The following is a 19,424-nucleotide window of genomic DNA, read 5'->3' on the forward strand; positions in this document are numbered from 1 at the left end:
TGTACTCGACTTAACATTCAACATTTAAGTAATAGAAAAAACTTTTACAACAAACCTTATTTAAAAAGTGGAAATAATTAATCGAAAATTAACATTGCCATTCTATGCGTCCCCTTCAAAATCCTTCCTCTGTCAAATCCACCTCCCCTTCACACCTTTTCCTTATAAGAAAAGGGTAGGAAAGGAAAGCGGACGACTTCTTGCACGCATATTCATCAGACAAAGTGCGGAATTGCTTTCACTTCACTCCAGTCTTCTGTGTGTTCGCTGTATTTCACAAGGCGAGCGGAACAATTCGTTCGTATGTGATCGCGCAAAAAAAAATGTGAGCACTGTCAAAAGTTGATTTAATTTGTATTATAAGTACTTGGAGATACATGCTATTATCCATTTCTTCCTAGAAGCTGTCTCATTCTTTATATAAAGAAGGTACATTTTATTAGCTTCGAGTGCGTCGGTGTAAAGCTTAACTAACCGCGAGTGGCGTAAGAATAAGAAATTGCCGAAACAATGTTGAAATTTATTACTAAGCAAAATTAATGCGTTCAATTTAACAAGGCATTCAGCGAGGAGTAAGTAAAATTTATTATCTAAGTGTATAGAGTGATTACTGGGGGAGATAAGCCCTCGAGGGCTTTTGCTATGTAGCTAGTTTTAATTTTAAATGAAATTCACTATGCGAAAGTAACGTAAATTCTTTCCTCAACACACATATTCCACACTAGACTTTTTTGTAAGACTTTCATTGCAAGGTTTATAGTGATAATAATTCGTAGCTGATGAAATATTATTTAAGTAATAAAATTATAATATAATAAAGAAAGTCTACATTTGGTTCTATTTATATAGTGCAGTACTTTCGGGTGCGAGTTTTTCGGTACTCGATTAAAATTCTGACAGTAACGTCTGTCATTCAGTATACTGTACAATCTCCCTTACAATACAATTCAGTCGAAGAAAAACTGACGTAAATTATTGAGCAAAAAAACGATGTAAATTTTTTTAAAGGATTTCCATTGAATTTTTGGTAGGAAAAGAGAAATAATAATTCTAAACTTGAATAATTCGTAAAAGAGTTGTACACGTGATATATCTACAGTGTAGTTATTTTTGTATCAAAATTAATGCGTTGTCTGAAATCCAGTCAGTCAGAGTGTCATGTTGGAAAAAAATACCAGCCTAAAAGCTAACATAAAGCTTCTGTTTCGTGCGATAAGACAAAATAAGCTGGAATTAAGTCGTCAACAAAAAATTAATCTTTTCATTTCATAACTAGTCCAATTATTACTTCCGACTTAGGATCGTGTATATCTTGTCATAATTATCTACCAGCCTTGATACCACTTATTGACATCACCATAAGAGAATTTCTTCTTTCAAACCGAAAATACACACAAAAATTTGATATTTAGTATGAAACTTTTCAGCGTCAGATGACTTGGCTAGTGTTGTAGAGTTAGTAAAAACGCGATTAAGAATTAATGTTAACCACATCGGTTTGAATATGGAAGTTGAAGCAATTTTTAATACTACTAGCACCAACTCGATCTATTTCAAAACATAATACAGTTGCTTAAAGAAGTTGTTCAACATCATTCGAAATTCAAATAATCTAATCGTTAGAAAAATCTTACTTAAAATGATTCTATTCAAATTAGATTAAACAAATAAAGACTTAATTTGTAAACATTGTGTAAGCACTTCATAGTACTTTTAATATTATGGTAATATAAAGTTCCAAAGTGATAACTTTACTCGAATTTAAGTTACACTGCGGTTTGAAAGCTAACAATTTGTTAGCTTAAGTGAATTTAAATTACTAAAACGCTGAAGTTAAGCCAATTTCTAAACTTTTCGGAAACAAGTGAAAATGTTGAGAATATGGGCACTATATTCCGACATAAAGTTGTCTTTAGTCAAACAATTCGAGAGTCAATTTGCTTCATATAATTTATTTGTAAAAAGAGCTCAAATAACGAGAATCGATTCCATTAATAATTAAGACTAGAAGTTGTCTTTTTCTTTACGGACTTGTATTGACTTGTGCGTGTATAATGTAACTAATCCTTAAGGCCAATATACACGGATTTAAGCGTTGGTATCGACAACAGCGCGTTGGGCGATCGGCAGCGAACTTTCGCCATACAGAACCAACAGTTTGGGGTTGCCACTAAATTTTGCTAGGCGTATACTAACCGCTTGAAATTCTCGGTATCGACTACTTCAATAATTCCATGTATGGCAACCCTTAAGTAGTTTACTGAGTGTAACAGTGTGTGTAATTCCAGAAGGCCACTTGATTATACGCTTCTGAATTTTGAACTTTTACTTTTATTTCCTTTGAGATTTTATAGAAGTAATTTTTTTATTGCCATTCAGATTTTCTTTAATTTGTAAATCGGTAAAAAAATGAGATAGTGCTGTTGTGTTTTAATCAAGTACTAAACTTTATTTTTCGAGGAAATGACTGATTTTCGGCGAAGAAATCATTTAATTTAATTTGGCGATTACTAGAAAAACCTGCAATAACTAAAGACAGACGTTAATAAAATCAAATATTACGATGGTCAGGCTATGTACGGCGTCGAATACTTTGGTCATGTTGTTACTGGGAGCGAATTTTTTTCTTCAGCCTATGAGTAAGCTCCTTGTGAACATGAAATAGTGCTTCATTTCTTCTGACTAACTGGAGAGTAATGTTTTTATTGACTGTGTATATATATTAAATCTTAAAAAGCATGACACATTTTAAAGTGTCAGGTGTCATTTCTTAAACAGATGACTGGATAAAGTTAGTCGCTCTAGATATTTTTTTTAATTCATTCTTAGTTAAAACGCCACCAAATAAAATTTAAACATTATTAAACAATCATTATTTCAAAATATTTCTCAGTTTTAAATTAAATGTTGTTTGGTAATGTCAAGTACAAATATGTACATGCGTATTTTTTATGTCTTGTACAGAATTTTACAAAGTGAGATCAAAGGAATCATGCCGATGACCTAAATACTTATCGATTTAAGCCCTTTGCATGTATGCGTTTTGACAGGTCACATGAAGATTTTTTAAAACACAGAAAATTTCACAACACAGTTATATAATTTTTTACTACATTTAAAGAACCGGAAAAAATAAAAACCTACCTGATAAAGGATACAAAAAATAAGGTTTTTATAGGACACGGGTGAAGGGAAACCGGGTCACCTAATATTAATAAAACACTGTCTATAAATATTTAAAAAATCACTCAGTAATCAAATAGGGCTGACCTGATCGAAATGGAGAAAGCATTGTACATGTATAATATAATTATAACTCCTAAGGAATAACAAAAGGCATTTCCTTAATCTCAAATCATTATTTACTACCATAGTGTCGTTAATTCAAAAAAACAGTTAAAGTTAAGACTTATGCCTTATATAGATGTTCATGTTGATGGGAAATTTTCCAAAAATGTTCTATCTTAGGGGACTTTTTTTTGTGACTGAGTAGTCACTGTTTGCCTTGAGGAGGCATTTACAGTTTCACCGGGCTTGAGGTGGCCGGGCGCAGATGGCGCTTAGCCTAAACCTCGTTTACCTTAGGGGGCACCGCAAACTTCCCTTATATCCGACTTTGGCCCCCAGCGGCGCCCCTCATGCCTCTATCCTGGGCGGTAGTCCCACCTTGCCCTACCCTAAAGCCGCTACTGGCCAGGACTGTGCCAAATGTAGGTCTGTGGTCTCTGCCCATTCCTCTGGGTTACTAGCTTGAGATATGGTGTTGTTTAAAGTCACAGTAAAAAGTAACAGAACAGTTTTAAAATTGTGGCCAATTGTAAATGTAACAAATGTTATGTTATAAATGCGAAAGTTTAGATGGATGGATGGATATTTGTTTGAAGGTATCTCCGGAACGTTTGAACAGATCTTGATTAAATTTGGTACATATGTAGAAGATGGTCTGGATGAACACATAGCCTACTTATTACTTTTTTTAATTCAGCGCGGACGGAGTCGCGGGCGACAGCGAGTGTTTTAAAATTGAAAAACGTCGCCCACGTGATGCTATAGATGGACTTTATTTTAATGATATATGAATTACGTCACAAATTGGACGCAACAATTTTATTGATAGTTATTACCGTTTTTTTACGAGCTCTTGTTAAATAAATTTCTAGCAATTTCCATTCTATCTATCCAATGTAACCAAGTTCTGCAAGTAATTTAATTAATTAAAATTGTTGCAAACGTTATTGCATCTTGTGATGCATTTTATAACAACGTACCTTCTAAGAGCATCAAAGTAATTTAAAATTTATTTTATAACAGTATTAAAAAAACTGTTAGGATTAATAGGGATAGATTCGAATTGTACTTATTTATTGTTTTTATTGTACACTTCAATACATAAACATAAAAATATACATAAAAACGGAACAGATAGAAAGAGGGATAAAAAATGTATTGTAATTTATTAGACATTACTCGTATGATAAAAAACTAATCAAAATGATTAACGAATCCCCACAAAGAATATAACAATACGAGATGATAACGAAACAGAGCTGAATGTAATCCGTATTACAGTTATTTGTTTCGTTACCTCTTGTTTTCAGGATCTCGGATCTCGATTCGTCTGTACAGTTTAATCTGTGTAGATTCCATATATAACAGGACCACAAGAAACTTATAGGTTACTAGCTGTCGCCCGCGACTCCGTCCGCGCGCAGTTAAAAAATAAATGACAAATAGATGTTGGCAGATTCTCAGACCTACTGAATATGCTCACAAAATTTCATGAGAATCGGTCAAGCCGTTTCGGAGGAGTACGGTGACGAAAACTGTGACACGAGAATTTTATATATTAGATTTATTAGTTGCTAAGCTAATAACTTAAGTCAATAAGTTCAAGAATTTTCTACTATAATGTTCATTGACAAAGACAATAAATATCTTCAAGTTATCTGATCGTGCACTTTGAATTGTGGTTATGGAGTTATGAGAATTGAATCTGCAAAAAGTGTTTGAATGTCAAGTAACTTATTAGTTAAACTTAGTAAAAGTACTGCGTAATAGTTATAGCTTAATATACATTTTAGACGATTTAAAATTTATGAAAGATACTTAAAAATTCATCACTTTGCATTTTTAAATGTATGCTTTAAAATGAAAAGAAATATGAAAAGTAACTTTCTAACGAGTAGTTATTTAATCGCCTTATTTCGTAGAAGCAACGAGAAGTGAATTAACACATTAACTATCACACTCATACTGGTTAAATAGTCGCTAAGGGAGACCCTTTAAGAACCTAAGAATTGTCTATACTAATCGGCTGTTTAGGAAATCATCAAATCTTTTAATATGGCAGTGAGACATCATTTCTCTCTTGTCTTAAATATTATTTTAATACTCTGCAAAATTGTGGTACATGTACTAAATTGTTGAAGCGTTCTGATTTTAATAATTTGAAACATAAAACATTGATACAAAGATCAATGCACCTGTTAACTTTATATTAAAATTTATTGACAGGAAAATATGCTTTACAAATATACTTTGGGGAAATTTCCTTTGACATTGTCCACGAGGTATAAAGGGTACGGTGATAAAATTGCAGAATAAACCCTTTGCGGTTGTAAAATCTATGGTCCGCGACTTACAACTTTATAGAAAAGATCACGATAAGTTTAAATAAACGTTATGTCTTTGACTTAAAACGCAAATAATTCTAAATTTTTGAAATTAAAAAAAATTATATTAGTAAAACTTTATTTGCTGACACTATAACAGGTATCTCAGTAGTAGAGAAAAAATAAACCTCTCGGTTTGAACCTGAAACTAACGCTAGTAGTAGTAAACCTAACTTGTAGATGTTTATACTACGACTCTAAATGTTCTATTAGACTAGGACATAAATTCCGACATTAATTTCTATACTATAGGGCACTTCGTACACAAGGAAACGTAAATCTTCGGAAACCGGCGAGTTTATCCGCTAAGCCATTTACACGATACAATGTCGTTGAGTCGATGTCGTATACGAACACAGCGCGCATCGCCGACATTTCTATCTGTCATTGCAAAAAACAGTTGATTGCAACCTATTTGTCAAGATGGTAAGACAAATCGCTGCAATTTTTAAGATGGCGGAGCAAACCTATACAGTTGACATGCATACGCTATGCCTGTACTAATCGACAAGACGACTCGTGTCGACGATTCAACGTTGTGTACATGGAGCGCGCGCAACGTGATTCTCGCGACGCAAACATGCAATATTAGTTTCAACAATTTAAGTTGTGTGTACTTGTATGTACTTGTGTACGAAGGGCCTTAAAAGTGCAAAAAGACTGCGACATAAATTGCGACATTAATGTTAGGACTTTTTATAATTGTCCGGTTGAATCAAGAGACACTCATGTTCAAACAGAGACATTTCGATATTCATATATACTGAGTGTACTGTGTCGTAGTCTAACTATACCATAACATTATGTTACTTTAACATGCAAAAAGTAAGACGTAATTTTATGTAAAAATGAAAAAAAATTGTAACTTTTATCTCGTGGTTGGGGCATTTAGCATTTTAATTTCGTAGTAGAACAAGCTCGGGATCTTTTGAGGTGCAAATTAACCTAATGTTTGTGTTGGTCTTAGGTGAAAGGCGAGGGTTTTAAACTGAAAATCTGTATAAGTACTACTCGAAAGGCGAAAGCTACTACGAAAATCGATTTAACTTTTGCGTGCGGGTTTGTTAATTAGCATTTCAATTTGATGTAGGGCATATATTTAATATTATAATTATGTAACAAGTGACTGGAAAAATTATAGGCGATCAAATAAGAATTACCTTAAAAATTGTGCGATTTGTAGTTTAAGCTTACACTGAATTATACGAGTATCTTGTTGAATAAAAAGAATGATCCGACATTATTTTTTATCAACATTTATTGTTATAACAAAACACATATATAATGATTACAAAATTAAGATAAATCGCTAAGTTACAAGAGTGGCTTTAATCAAACTTATTGGGTTTAAAACAAGTGACGAATCAAATATTTTGATTGGTACATAAACCATGATAGGGGTCACTGGAAGGTTGTGTCATTACTATGACTGTGGAAAGTTCTACTAATGATTCATGTCATTATCGAGCTTTTGACATTGATAGGTACTGATTGGTATAGTCTGATGAGCTTTTTTTAGCTTAAACTTTCTTCGTAGCAAATATTTCTTTAAGTATATTACATATAAGTCGGTTAGAAAAAAGGCTGTGGAATTTCACTGCACCGTGCTTAATGGTAGGATGATGAAATAACTAAAATAAAACACTCTTTTCGTTCTTGCGATCCATTCAATAACTGTATATATTTTTTCACATATTACAAACAATGAACAAAATAAATTGGAAAAATAAACTATTTTTTTGGTTTGAATATATATTCTTTTGTATTAAGCCTCTTTGCTAATCCTTGACGAGTCCATTCTGTTGCTATTAAAATTCTTAATGTAGTATGCATGAGACGAGTTTGAATTTTATTTTAGATTTGTAATATTGTAGCACGATTGACATTTATAATAAGAAATTAAATCGTAAATTAAGTAAACCATATAAGCCGATCATTGCACTATTTTATGACACAATTATAAAAAAAAGTGATTGTACTAATCATTCTATTTTACCTCTCATTTAAAGGTAATATTGGTCTTCAGAATTAGTTCTCACTGATGAATTTAAATCTAGAACTCACTTTATCTGTTTAACACATAATATCTCAGAATGTAAATTTTTATAAACGCTGTTAGCGCTTCTAAGGATAACATTAAAAGAGGGTTCAACTTGTTAATAACTTCCCATTACAGCGAATGTTAATTTGCGACTCCAAACACGTACCTCATTTAACCCTGTCCTAATAAGATAAATATGTTAAGACGGTCTGAGTTTATTCGTAAGTAAAGTCTCATTATTTTATTGTCACTTTATTTACAATCTGAGTTCAGTACAGATTAGTACTGTAATAAAATTTGAAATGTTTTTATTATTAAGTTCTCCTGTATATATCATACTTTACACAAAATTCTTCATCATCATCATCATCAGCTCACTAAACGTCCTCACCGAGGGGCTCGGAACCTACCCTAATTTAGGGGTGGCTAGTCCATAGTCAACCACGTTGGCCCAGTGCGGGTTGGTTCATGAATTTCTTCTGAGATATGTGCAGGATAAATGCACATATGAAAATCGAAAAACACATTGGTACATGGCGGGATTCGAACCCAGGACGTACAGATTGCAAGACAAGTGCTTAAACCCTGAGCCACCCACGCTCTACCTGACCCACCTACGCTCATAAATTCTTCGTAACTTAACATTAAAATAAAAGTCCACCTCAAAAAAAAAAAAAACATTACAAACAATTCTCAGTTATCAGTCATCAACAAACACCATCAAAACTTGTTAACGACATTTTTAGTTTGTGGAATTCAACATAATATTTATTATTTCTTGGAACAATCCATTCACATTTCATGAAATAATATTATACTAGCTTTTTGTGCCGCGTCCGTCGGTTCAGTAGTTTACTATTGAAGTTTGAAAATTTCTTACTTATTTGATTATTAAAAGTTTTCCCAAATGTTTTACATAAAACTGGAATGACTATAAATTGGTATATATAAACGTTTTCAATTAAAGAAATTGCTTTTGTGTGAATGTAAAAAAAAAACAATACGTGACGCATTAACCGATTACAATACACATCCCACGGGCTGCGTTTAACCCCGACTTATCTCTTCCGACAGCACTCAGCCTACGATATATGGAATACTAGCTTTCATTCGCGCCTCCACCGCGTAGCTTTAGCCTTTTGAATATTGAATTACATTGTTAAATTGAAAAAGTTATGATCGTAAATAAAATTATTTCCTAAAATAAATAAGAAAACGCGCTGACACCTGTAACATAGGACGCAATGCTCTATTAAATCTGTAACAATATTCATTTTAGTTTAATAACGGACTTATTTATCAATTTATTTCATAACTAACTTCTACTATCACAGAGAAGATAATGGTAGAATAGGTATTAGATCACATTGTTAAAAAATATTTCTCTCAAATAAAGGACGCGCGGACGTGTGACATAAGCCTATTAAAATTAATGTGGCTATCTTTACTTACTTCTTACTAATATAATAAATGCGAATGTTTAGATGATGGATGGATGTTTATTTGAAGGTATCTCCAGATCTCTATCAAATTTGGCATAGATGTAAAATATGACCTGGAAGAACACAAAGGTTACTAATTATGTTTTTTTTTTGTTATTCCGTGCGGACGGAGTTGCGGGCGACAGCTAGTTTAAAATAAAACAGACTTATTCATTTGCATTAAATAATAATTGTAAACAGAGTGAAATTATCCTATAACCAGTAACAGCTAGCTATAACGTAACATTTTATTATAATGGTCGAGAAATGCTCTTCATAAAAGCTTCTTTCAGAATTTCCATCTACTTTGTATACGACGTATAAAGGGAATGGAGACATGATTGCAAAATAAACCCTCCGCGGTTATAAAATGTATCATCACAGCTTTAAAGAAATAGAGACGTTATATTTTGACGGTTAATTTATTTTTTTTATACTACACAACGACAAATAGAATGGCTTTACTGAAGGTTATATAGGTACTCGTATATAGGCTTTGAGTAAAATGTTGCTTTTCTTTTATTAATACAACTGATCTAAATATTACAATATTTATTTTCTTATGATCTTCATTGTTATTTTCCACATTGTCTTCCGGGTAAAAAGTCGATGCCAGTAATTTCGCGGATTCCTTTTCGTTAAGTATTTTTCCTTCAGCTTCGAGTTTCGGTCTTTGTATCTCTTGTTGGTTTTTCTTATGCATTGATCTCGTAGCACTCGTAGCACTCGTAGTACTTGTGCTCGTAACGTAAACAATTCCTTGTTAGATTACCACTCTCAAAGTGGTGAAAATTATTTGGTAGGAACTTAGATTCAGCGTCGTCGACATCGTCCTCAGCTTATCTCCGTTGATTTCACACATACATTTGAATTTTGATGTTTTTCCTCGAAAAACACATTGTTACAAGGCAGGGATCGAACCTGGACTTGTTGATTTCGGTAAGGCCGGTCAAGTGTTTTACATCTGAGCCATCGACATATTTCAGCGAAATAATGCAAAATAATCCTACCTTCTTTCTATATTTCGTACGAGTTATAGCTAAACTTATTGACCTCAGATTATTTTTGACCATTGTTAGCCGACTAGAAGCTGGCTCATTATTTCTTAACTTCTGAATAATTTAGGCGATATGTGGATTGGTGAAAGGAAATCAGTTATTCCATATACAGGTCAGTTCCATACAATATAGGTCGTGTCACCACTGATTGCTATTGATCGTCTGTATTGTTTATACATTTAAATACGATAGGCATCGTTCGAGGCTCAGGGACGGGTCAGTAATCGATATGTTTTAGTTCAAGCTTCGTATTATAATGTTTGGCGTGTAACGCGAGACGCTACCACCAGAAATATGTTATAATGCGCTCTGACACGCCACGGTGCTATTATTTTATGATAGGCGTGGACTATTGTTTTCTTGTAATTAATTTATTGAGATGAGTTTTGAAGAGATATGACCATAGCTTTTTGTTATTTGCTATGGTTTTTTTTTACAAAATTATACAGCGAATATTCTATGGTTCTTCCTATTTTCTTAACTTACTTAAATAACTATTATGAAGATAAATATTATTATTTTTACTTAAATTGTGCATACTATTTTACCACGAATCTAGGACATGATGATTCCTTATATAAAGACTTCTAATAAAAATCATAAAGAAGTTTGTACTCGGATTGACTTACATTTAGTGCCCTTGACTGAATCCGAACCTTGGTCTAATCCTATTGCGCGTGCAGTACATCGGATTAGGGAAAGCAAGGGCGAGTAAATGTATTAGTGTTAGCGACAATATCAACGGCTATGAAATAAATTCAATACAGTTGATATCTATTTTATGCGATCGACATTGACTTTACAATTGTCTATCAACATTTTTACTGCTATCTAAATATGTAATTAAAACTTTTTTATTATTGTATAACATGTCATTAAAATTATACACTGAGGAAAATTACATTTAAAATAATTATGTCCTGTTGTTGTTTTTATTCTTTCGTTCTTAATATAAAATTAACAAAGACAAACGAATACTTAAAACTTTAATTACCACTCAGTGCGTTTGAAAAACTCAAAAGCCATCTGTCAAGTACAATTTTAAACTTCACTGACAGTTTGTAAAAGTTGTAATTGAATAATAATTAATTAGGACTTTCTACCAACCAAGGGAGGCTGTATTTATCTGGCGTATATAATTTAATAATACTTTTTATTTTACCCGTCACTAATTTGAACAAAATCATTTGTAATCTAATCCAATAATTGCGATGGAAAATGCGAAAATATATTTTCAAGTCGATTTTTTTATCCGTTACCCTTTATTATTTTGATATATGTGTAGATTTCGCTACTTCTTACGGAGATACAATCTGCACATATCTGAGAAGAAATTGAATGATATGTGTGAAGTCAACCAACCCGCACTGGGCGTGGTTGACTATGACTTAGTCACCCCGAACTTGGAGAGGTACCGAGCCCTGCAGTGGGCACGTATAGTGATGATGATGTAGATTTCTCTACTGTATTAGCAGAGCGAAACTGACACGGGTTGATGGAGTACGATACACAATATACTTATAGTTTAATCACTTAATACTGTAACATAGCTAACTAACTTAATAAATTTTGGTAATGTTTGACCGTAATCAATTAGAACTAGATAGATCCTCGTAAGTAAGTTTGCTATAATTAGACTCTAAATAATTTGATATACAACCATTTTCATCTTAACTTAATTTCGATTTCTTTTTGAAGTAATTTATTTAAATTTAAATTTAATTATTAGGAAAATATTGGTATACGAATAATATATATGAAAGATACAAAGATTTTTTAGCATATTTATCTACATCTCCCAAACCGTAGAGAAGGGTAGATCACGAGTACATTTTGTCATGTAACTTGACTCCTTTTTCCTTTATATTTTTACAAGACGAAAAATACTATCTCACAAATTCCGTCTGAATCTTTTCAAGAGACACAAAGGAATTGTACTTCAAAAATCACAATATTATATATTGTTACACATATTATTATGTCTGTATATTATGTATATCTATATTATTAGATAAAATAGCAATGTCTCTATTGTTGTTCGTTGGATTCAGGGGGAGGTTAAAAAGAGCGGAAACCTAAAGGGAACAGTGCGGGGCCAGATTAACAGGGCCACCCAACAGGTGATAGAAGCGGTGGAGGAGCTCCGAGCGATCACCCCCGAGGAGGAGCAACGCCGGCTCCGCGCGGAGAATGCCAGACTAGCTAGAGAGCTGGAGCTGATCCGCGCGGAGCTGCGTGCTTTCAAAGAAGCGTACTCGGAGTCGCAAAAGCGGTCAGAAGCGACTCCGAGGGAGGCTCCTCAGGCCCAGGAGGGGGTGGAGGCGATTCTCAGGGGCGCTCTCGAAGAGATGAGGCGCGAACTCCTAGAGTCAGTAGGCGGGATGGTGAACGCCCGCCTACAAGACCTGGAGACGCGCCTCCCCCCTGAGCCGGTGGTCAGACCACCGCTCCAGGCGGACAAACAACATCCGCCGCCGCCGCGCCCTGTAGTCAGGCCCAACCTGGCGACCAGTGCCCCTAAAAACGTGGAGACACGACCAGCCCAGGCCCCTGTAGCCAAAGCCAGGCCGGTCCCCAAACGGAGGATCGCCCCTACAGCTGTACCGGCTGCCCCTCCCCCCCCTCCACCTGCTGGCGGAGGAGGGCGCGTAGGGAAAGCCGCGAAGGCTCAAGCCGGAGCCGCTGAACCCGCCCCCCAAACTCCTGGGGGTGAAGTTCAGTGGTCTAAGGTAGTCGGCCGCAAGGCAAAAAAGAAGAAAAAGGCTCCGGCCGGGGCCCCGCCTGCTGCGCCAGTTCACCCTAATGGGGCGCAGCGGGTTCCCCCTCCCCCTAAAGCAGTAAAGATAGTGGCCCCCAAGACGGCGGCCATAACCGTCACCCTTAAACCGGGGGCCACGATCACGACAGCAGAGGGACAAGTCTCTGAGGCCAAATATACTGACGTCTTGGCCAAGGCTAAGGCGTCGATCTGCCTCAGAGACTTCGGCTTGGAGACGGTCAAAGTGCGGACCAGCATGACCGGCTCCAAGCTGATGGAAGTGGGGGGGAACACCCCAGAAGAGACGGCCGACCGCCTGGCTGCCGAACTGACTCGGGTCATCGGCGGCTGGGCGGACATCGCGCGTCCGTCCAAACTCGCAGACCTTCGGGTCTCGGGTTTGGACGAGACGGTTACGCGGGAGGAGGTGGCAGCCAAACTGGCAACAACCGGGGGCTGCCACCCTGATACTGTCAAAGTGGGCCTAATCAGGCCCAGCTTCTGGGGTGGGGGCTCTGCCCTAGTGAGGTGTCCGGCGGCGGCAGCGAAAGCCGTCGCTCAAATAGGGAAGGTGGCCATAGGATGGAGCATGGCCACCGTCACCGCGGTAAGGGCCCGGCCGCTACGCTGCTTCAAGTGTATGCAGCTGGGCCACACCCGGGCCCTATGCCCATCGGAGGCAGAGGATGGCCGCCTCTGCTTCCGATGCGGCCAAGAAGGCCACAAGAGGGCTGCGTGCGAGGCACCTGTCAACTGCGCTGTGTGCCACAGGACAGGCTGCCCGCACGCACACGTGATGGGGGGAGCTAAATGCACCCCCTCTACTGTGAGGGGGAAGGCCCGCTCCATCGGCCCTCCCCCTGCGCCACAAGCGCAACCGCCGGCCAGGCTGCAGCCGCAGCCTGAAGAGGAACGTATGCAGGTGTCCTAATGCCCAGACACCTGCATACAGAGTTCCTGCAGACGAACGCCAACCACTGCGCCCGCGCACAGGACCTGCTCATGCAGGTCCTGGCGGAGTGGAGAATTGCCGTTGCTGTCGTGGCCGAGCCCTACCTCATCCCTTCCCAATCTCACTGGGTCGGGGACACGGAGGGCTCGGTCGGAATGGTGGCGCCGCCAACGGGCCCGCAACGCCTCTCTCTCAGGGAGAGGGGCGCGGGTTACGTGGCGGCTAACTGGGGAGAAGTAGTGCTCATCGGGGTCTACTTCTCCCCGAACAGGAGCCTCTCCCAATTTGAGGGGTTCCTGGATGGCCTGGAGCTGGTGGTGCGGAGGGCACTGCCAGCTCAGGTCATCGTGATGGGGGACCTCAATGCTAAGTGCGCGGCTTGGGGATCCCCCGTCACTGACGTCAAAGGGGCGCATCTCCGGGATTGGGCCCTCATGATTGGCCTGGTTCCGGAGAACCAGGGCAGCGCCTTCACGTGTGTGCGCGCGCGGGGTGGCTCGATTGTCGATGTTACGTTTGCCACCCCCGGTATTGGTGCGCGCATCACGTGTTGGCGCGTCCTGGAGGATGTGGAGACCCTGTCAGATCACCTGTACATCAGGTTCAGGGTCTCCACAGCGCCCCGCGGGCGTCAAACCCGCACGGCGGGCGGCAGAGGCGCCTTCCCTAGGTGGCAGCTGTCCCGTCTCGACGCAGACCTGGCAGAGGAGGCCGCAATTGCTTGCGCGTGGGCCTCCGACCCCCCTCAATCCTTGGGGGTCGGAGAAAGAGCTGCCAGGTTCCGTCGGGACCTGACGGCTGTATGCGATGCGGCAATGCCTAGGGCTAGGCGCCTCGCGCCCCGAGAGGGGGTGTACTGGTGGTCGCGGGACCTCGCGGCCCTACATGCCACCAGCAACGCCGCCCGCCGTGCTCTCTCCCGGTGCCGAAGACGTCGGCACCAGGAACCGGGCGAGCTGGAGCGCCTTCTTGCTGAATCACGTTCAGCAAAGAAGGCGCTCTCAGCCGCCATTGGGGCCGCCAAGGACGCCGCCTACTCTGAGTTCTTGGCGGCCCTAGACGCGGACCCGTGGGGGCGCCCGTACCGGATGGTACGGGCCAAACTCAAAACGGCGCCCCCCACGGAGGCCATGGAGCCGGCCGTCCTCAGCGCGGTGGTAGAGGGGCTGTTTCCAGACAGCCCCCCATTTGAGCCACCGCGCATGACGCAGCAGAGGGCTGACAACGAGGATGACGCCGCCCCTAATCCTCCTCTGATAACGGAGGAGGAAATGCTAGGGGCGGCCCGCCGGCTCCAAGGCCCGCGGAAGGCCCCGGGACCGGATGGGGTGCCCGGGAAGGTTCTCCCCATCGCCTTGAAGCACCTCGGGGACCGCCTACGCTGCCTCTACAACGATTGCTTGGCAGCGGGGCACTTCCCTGAGGTGTGGAAGGAGGGGCGGCTAGTCCTCATAAGGAAAGATGGCCGCCCCGCGGACTCTCCGTCGGGATACCGCCCGCTGGTGATGCTGGATGAGGTCGGGAAGTTGCTGGAGCGCGTGATAGCTTCCCGGATCATCCAGCACCTAGCGAGGGACGGGCCGCAGCTCTCGGTGAACCAATTCGGGTTCCGGTCAGGACGATCCACCATGGACGCCCTGGCCGCCCTAAAGAGGTTCACTGACGAAGCGGCCCAAAAGGGGCAGGGAGCCATAGCGGTGTCATTAGACATCGCCAACGCCTTCGGCTCCCTCCCCTTCGCGGTAATAGAGGAGGCGCTACGGTATCACGGAGTGCCCCTCTACCTGCGGAGAGTCGTAGGACACTACCTGCAAGGGCGGGTAGTGTCCTACATGGGGAGAACTGGCCGTGAGGAAAGGCGGATGGCCTCCGGTGTTCCACAGGGGTCCGTGTTAGGGCCCCTCCTGTGGAACATCGGATTCGATTGGGCCATCCGCGGAGAGGTGCTGTCCCGGATGGCGGTCATCTGCTATGCAGATGACACGCTGGTAGCCGTCCGGGGCACTACCTGGAGCCGGCTTAAAAGGAGGGCTGAGGCCGGAGCCATGTTGCTGACCCGGAGGATCGAGGCGCTAGGCCTCCGAGTGGCCCTCAGCAAGACCGAGGCCCTTTATTTTAAAGGGCCTAGGTGGAGGATTCCTGCGGGGGCCACCCTCCGGGTCAACGAAGAGGAAGTCGGGGTCAGGGCCCGGATGAAATATCTGGGTCTTGTCCTCGACGGGGGCTGGCGCTTCGGCGATCATTTCCGAGCGCTGGCCCCCCGGCTCGTGGGAGCGGCCTCAGCCCTGTCGAGGCTCCTCCCTAACCTTAGAGGTCCGGGTGTACATACGAGACTGCTGTACACCACGGTCGTCAAAAGCATGGCCCTGTACGGTGCACCGATGTGGGCAAATGCCCTCAACGCATCAAACAGGGCCCTCCTCCGCAGGCCGCAACGCATAATTGCGGCGCGTGCGTGTCGGGCCTACCGCACGGTAGGCCACGCGGCGGCCTGCGTTTTGGCCGGCACCCCTCCGTGGGAAATAGAGGCGGGCGTGCTGGCTGAAGCCTACTGGGCGCGGGCAACACAAAGAGCTCGGGGCGAAGCCCCGGCTCCAGAGGAGCTCTCCCGCGCCCGGGAGGCGAGGAGAAAGACGACCGTGGAGCTCTGGGCGAGTGGCCTAGCGCACGCCCAATATGGCGTGCGCACCATAGAGGCCATACGCCCACAGCTCCCGGAGTGGTGTGGGAGGAGCCACGGCTCCCTTACCTTCCGACTGACACAGGTGCTGTCCGGACATGGCTGTTTCGGACGGTACCTGTGTCGGATCGGAAGGGAAGAGACAATGCGCTGCCACGGGTGCGGCGCCGATGAGGATACGGCGCAGCACACACTTGAAGTGTGCTGCGCCTGGACAGAAGAGCGCCGCACCCTGGTGGCGGCGATAGGCGGCGACCTCTCACTTCCCGGCGTTGTACGCGCCATGTTGGGAAGTGAGAGGTCTTGGAACGCGGTCTCCTCCTTCTGCGAAACAGTCATGTCGCAGAAGGAGGAGAAGGAGCGGGAACGCGAAGGGGATCCCCTAGCGCCCCCGCTCCGGCAGAGAAGAGTGGGGAGAAGGAGGCGGCAATTTGCCGCTGCTGCCCTTCTCCCCACGCCTTAGATTTGAGGGCCCGTAGAGGCCAAACGCAGGCGGGGTCACGGAAGTAAGCTAACGCGTTTCCCGTGGCCCCGCCGTAACGCGTGAGAGGGCAGTCTGGTTTTAGTGGGTATTCCGGTCGCCTTCTGCGGCCGGCGAGTCCCACACTCCCCTACGCCATTGCACAGCCCGGCGTAGGGGGTGCGTAAATGCATTTCCAGACTTTAAAAAAAAAAAAAAAAAAAGTCATGTAACAAATATAAAATGTTATTGTCATAAATCTGTAAAGAACTCTCGGCCTATCATTTTGATCCAAGCCCTGTAGAAGTGGCTTAAGTCGTCTCAAATTGGCTTTATCCTCGGAGAGCGCCATTAGGAGATAGACAATTGTAGGGGATTTATTTTTACTATACAGCATCTAGTTTATGTATTATCCATTGTTCAAACTTGTCCATTAACTCGATTTCTTTTTCTAACAAACTTTGAACGCTAATCAGATTTCAAGGGCTCGTTAATTAAGGACGGTCGAGTGTTTTTGTAAAGACTCTTAAAAGAATTAAGATTTAGAGAGTGTTGTTCAGTAATTAATTTATCCGCCTGAACGTTATTAAACTTACTTTTTTATTTAGATAAATTACAGTTTCGGATTATAATAGTAAAAAAAAAAAATTAAAACAAAACACAGTTGTGATCTATGTTCCACAGATGAAAAGTGCTGGTATTGTCTAGAAACATAACTTTTAAAAATAAATATATAATAGTCTCAATAATTTGGCTGGACTTGTTAAGTTAAGAAATAGCAAACTATTTTTTTTTAAATTATTAACAGACTTCAAAATGGAGGGGGTTCTTTATAAATACATTTGTAGTACTGGTGAATCGGTTTATTTAAACATAATTTTAATATTATATAATTGTTACATTCTAGAATTGCCTAGATTCCTACCTAAACTACGAGTAGTAGCGTTATGTTAGCGTTAAATTCAAATGCCATGAATATTCTCTAGATAATCTGAACGGACCATTTGTGACAGCTCTATCTGGGCACACGATTATCGTCATTCAGACACGGACTATGAATTGATGTGAATATCAAATGCGCCTTATCCGAGGACGTTATACTCGTAGTGTTTTGACATCTGCATAGATTACATATCACTGACCAACAGTCACTTGCGAATATAGTTTAATGTTTGATTCACTATTCAAAAGACTAAAGGTACGTCTCAACTTCGTATGGGTAGATATATATTTTTTATTTATTTCATAATAGTATTGGATATAAAAAGGCTTTGTTACTAAGGGATTATGTAGCATCCCAATGGGGAAAGTAATAGTAAGTAAAATAACGTACAAAGATAAAATTCTTTTTCTTTATACGTAAAAAGTTTGTTTTTTTTTTTTTTAAGTTTTAATTAAGTTTTTCTCAAATTATTTTTTTTTCCAAATCACCTAAACATGAGTTAAGCCGTTTTTTTAATTTATTTATACCCTAATTTAAGTAGTCGTGTTATAAATATACGAAATAATTATTTTTAATTTATTACATAACTTTTGGAAGTATAACGTGCATATTTAAATGTTTCTACAACTAATTATATATTATTTATGATCACTCGCAATTACGGCTCGTTAACCTGTGTAAAGTCTAGCCATATTATAATTAAGAAAGTTTGTGTGTACAACAAATGTTAAGGCCTATAAATTAAAAAAATAACTTGATTATAACTCACATTTCATAAACTAGTGTACCGTAGTTAAAAGTCATAGTTCATGGAATTTATTCATTTTTAAATTGGATATGATTTATACTTACACTAACTGTCGCTGTCGCGCGGAATAAAAAAAAATACTTAATTAGTATCCTATCCTATCTTCCAGACTATGTTTTACATCTTTACCAAATTTCAGCGAGAACTAATTAGCCGTTCTGGAGATATGTAATAAAAAACATCCAACCATCAATTCGTTTCAAATCGCATTTATAATATTAGCAACATTAGTAATTTAGATTAATTCAAATTTAATAGAATTTCGCTAAAGAAATTATTACTGTCTTTCTAGTAATTACACAGTAAAAAATTGATAATGAAATGTTACGAGTAATATATGATATTTCAAGCTTTCTGTTTACTTAAGTTTGTAAGTTGCCAGTCGAGACAGACATCTTCATCTCGTTCGTACGAAGTTGTTAATTTAATACAAAATTAATTAAAGTGACGGTTCTAGACTTCATTGTTCTGTTTTTGTTAGTCTTGACAGTGACGTTTGTTTTGTCTTAATACAAAGTTTATTTCGTTTAACAAAATAAAATTTGGCGGTGCTCTAATTGTGTTTGACAAC

At 40.4% G+C, this 19,424-nt stretch overlaps 2 protein-coding genes across 3 annotated transcripts in view; both read left to right on the forward strand.

Annotated features, from left to right (window-relative positions):
• The window catches only part of LOC106710106 (fibronectin type III domain-containing protein 5), a 49,469-nt gene that overhangs the window by 11,800 nt on the left and 18,245 nt on the right, over window positions 1-19,424 (forward strand). The gene's annotated exons all lie outside the window — the stretch shown is intronic.
• Window positions 9,650-13,941, forward strand: LOC123721591 (zinc finger CCHC domain-containing protein 3-like). Its single transcript, XM_045680708.1, has 2 exons — window positions 9,650-9,664; window positions 12,304-13,941. The coding sequence occupies exons 1-2, from the start codon at window positions 9,650-9,652 to the stop codon at window positions 13,939-13,941; spliced, it is 1,653 nt and encodes a 550-aa protein (XP_045536664.1).

Source organism: Papilio machaon, chromosome 13, assembly GCF_912999745.1.
Source record: "Papilio machaon chromosome 13, ilPapMach1.1, whole genome shotgun sequence".
In the NCBI taxonomy this organism is placed as follows: domain Eukaryota; kingdom Metazoa; phylum Arthropoda; class Insecta; order Lepidoptera; family Papilionidae; genus Papilio; species Papilio machaon.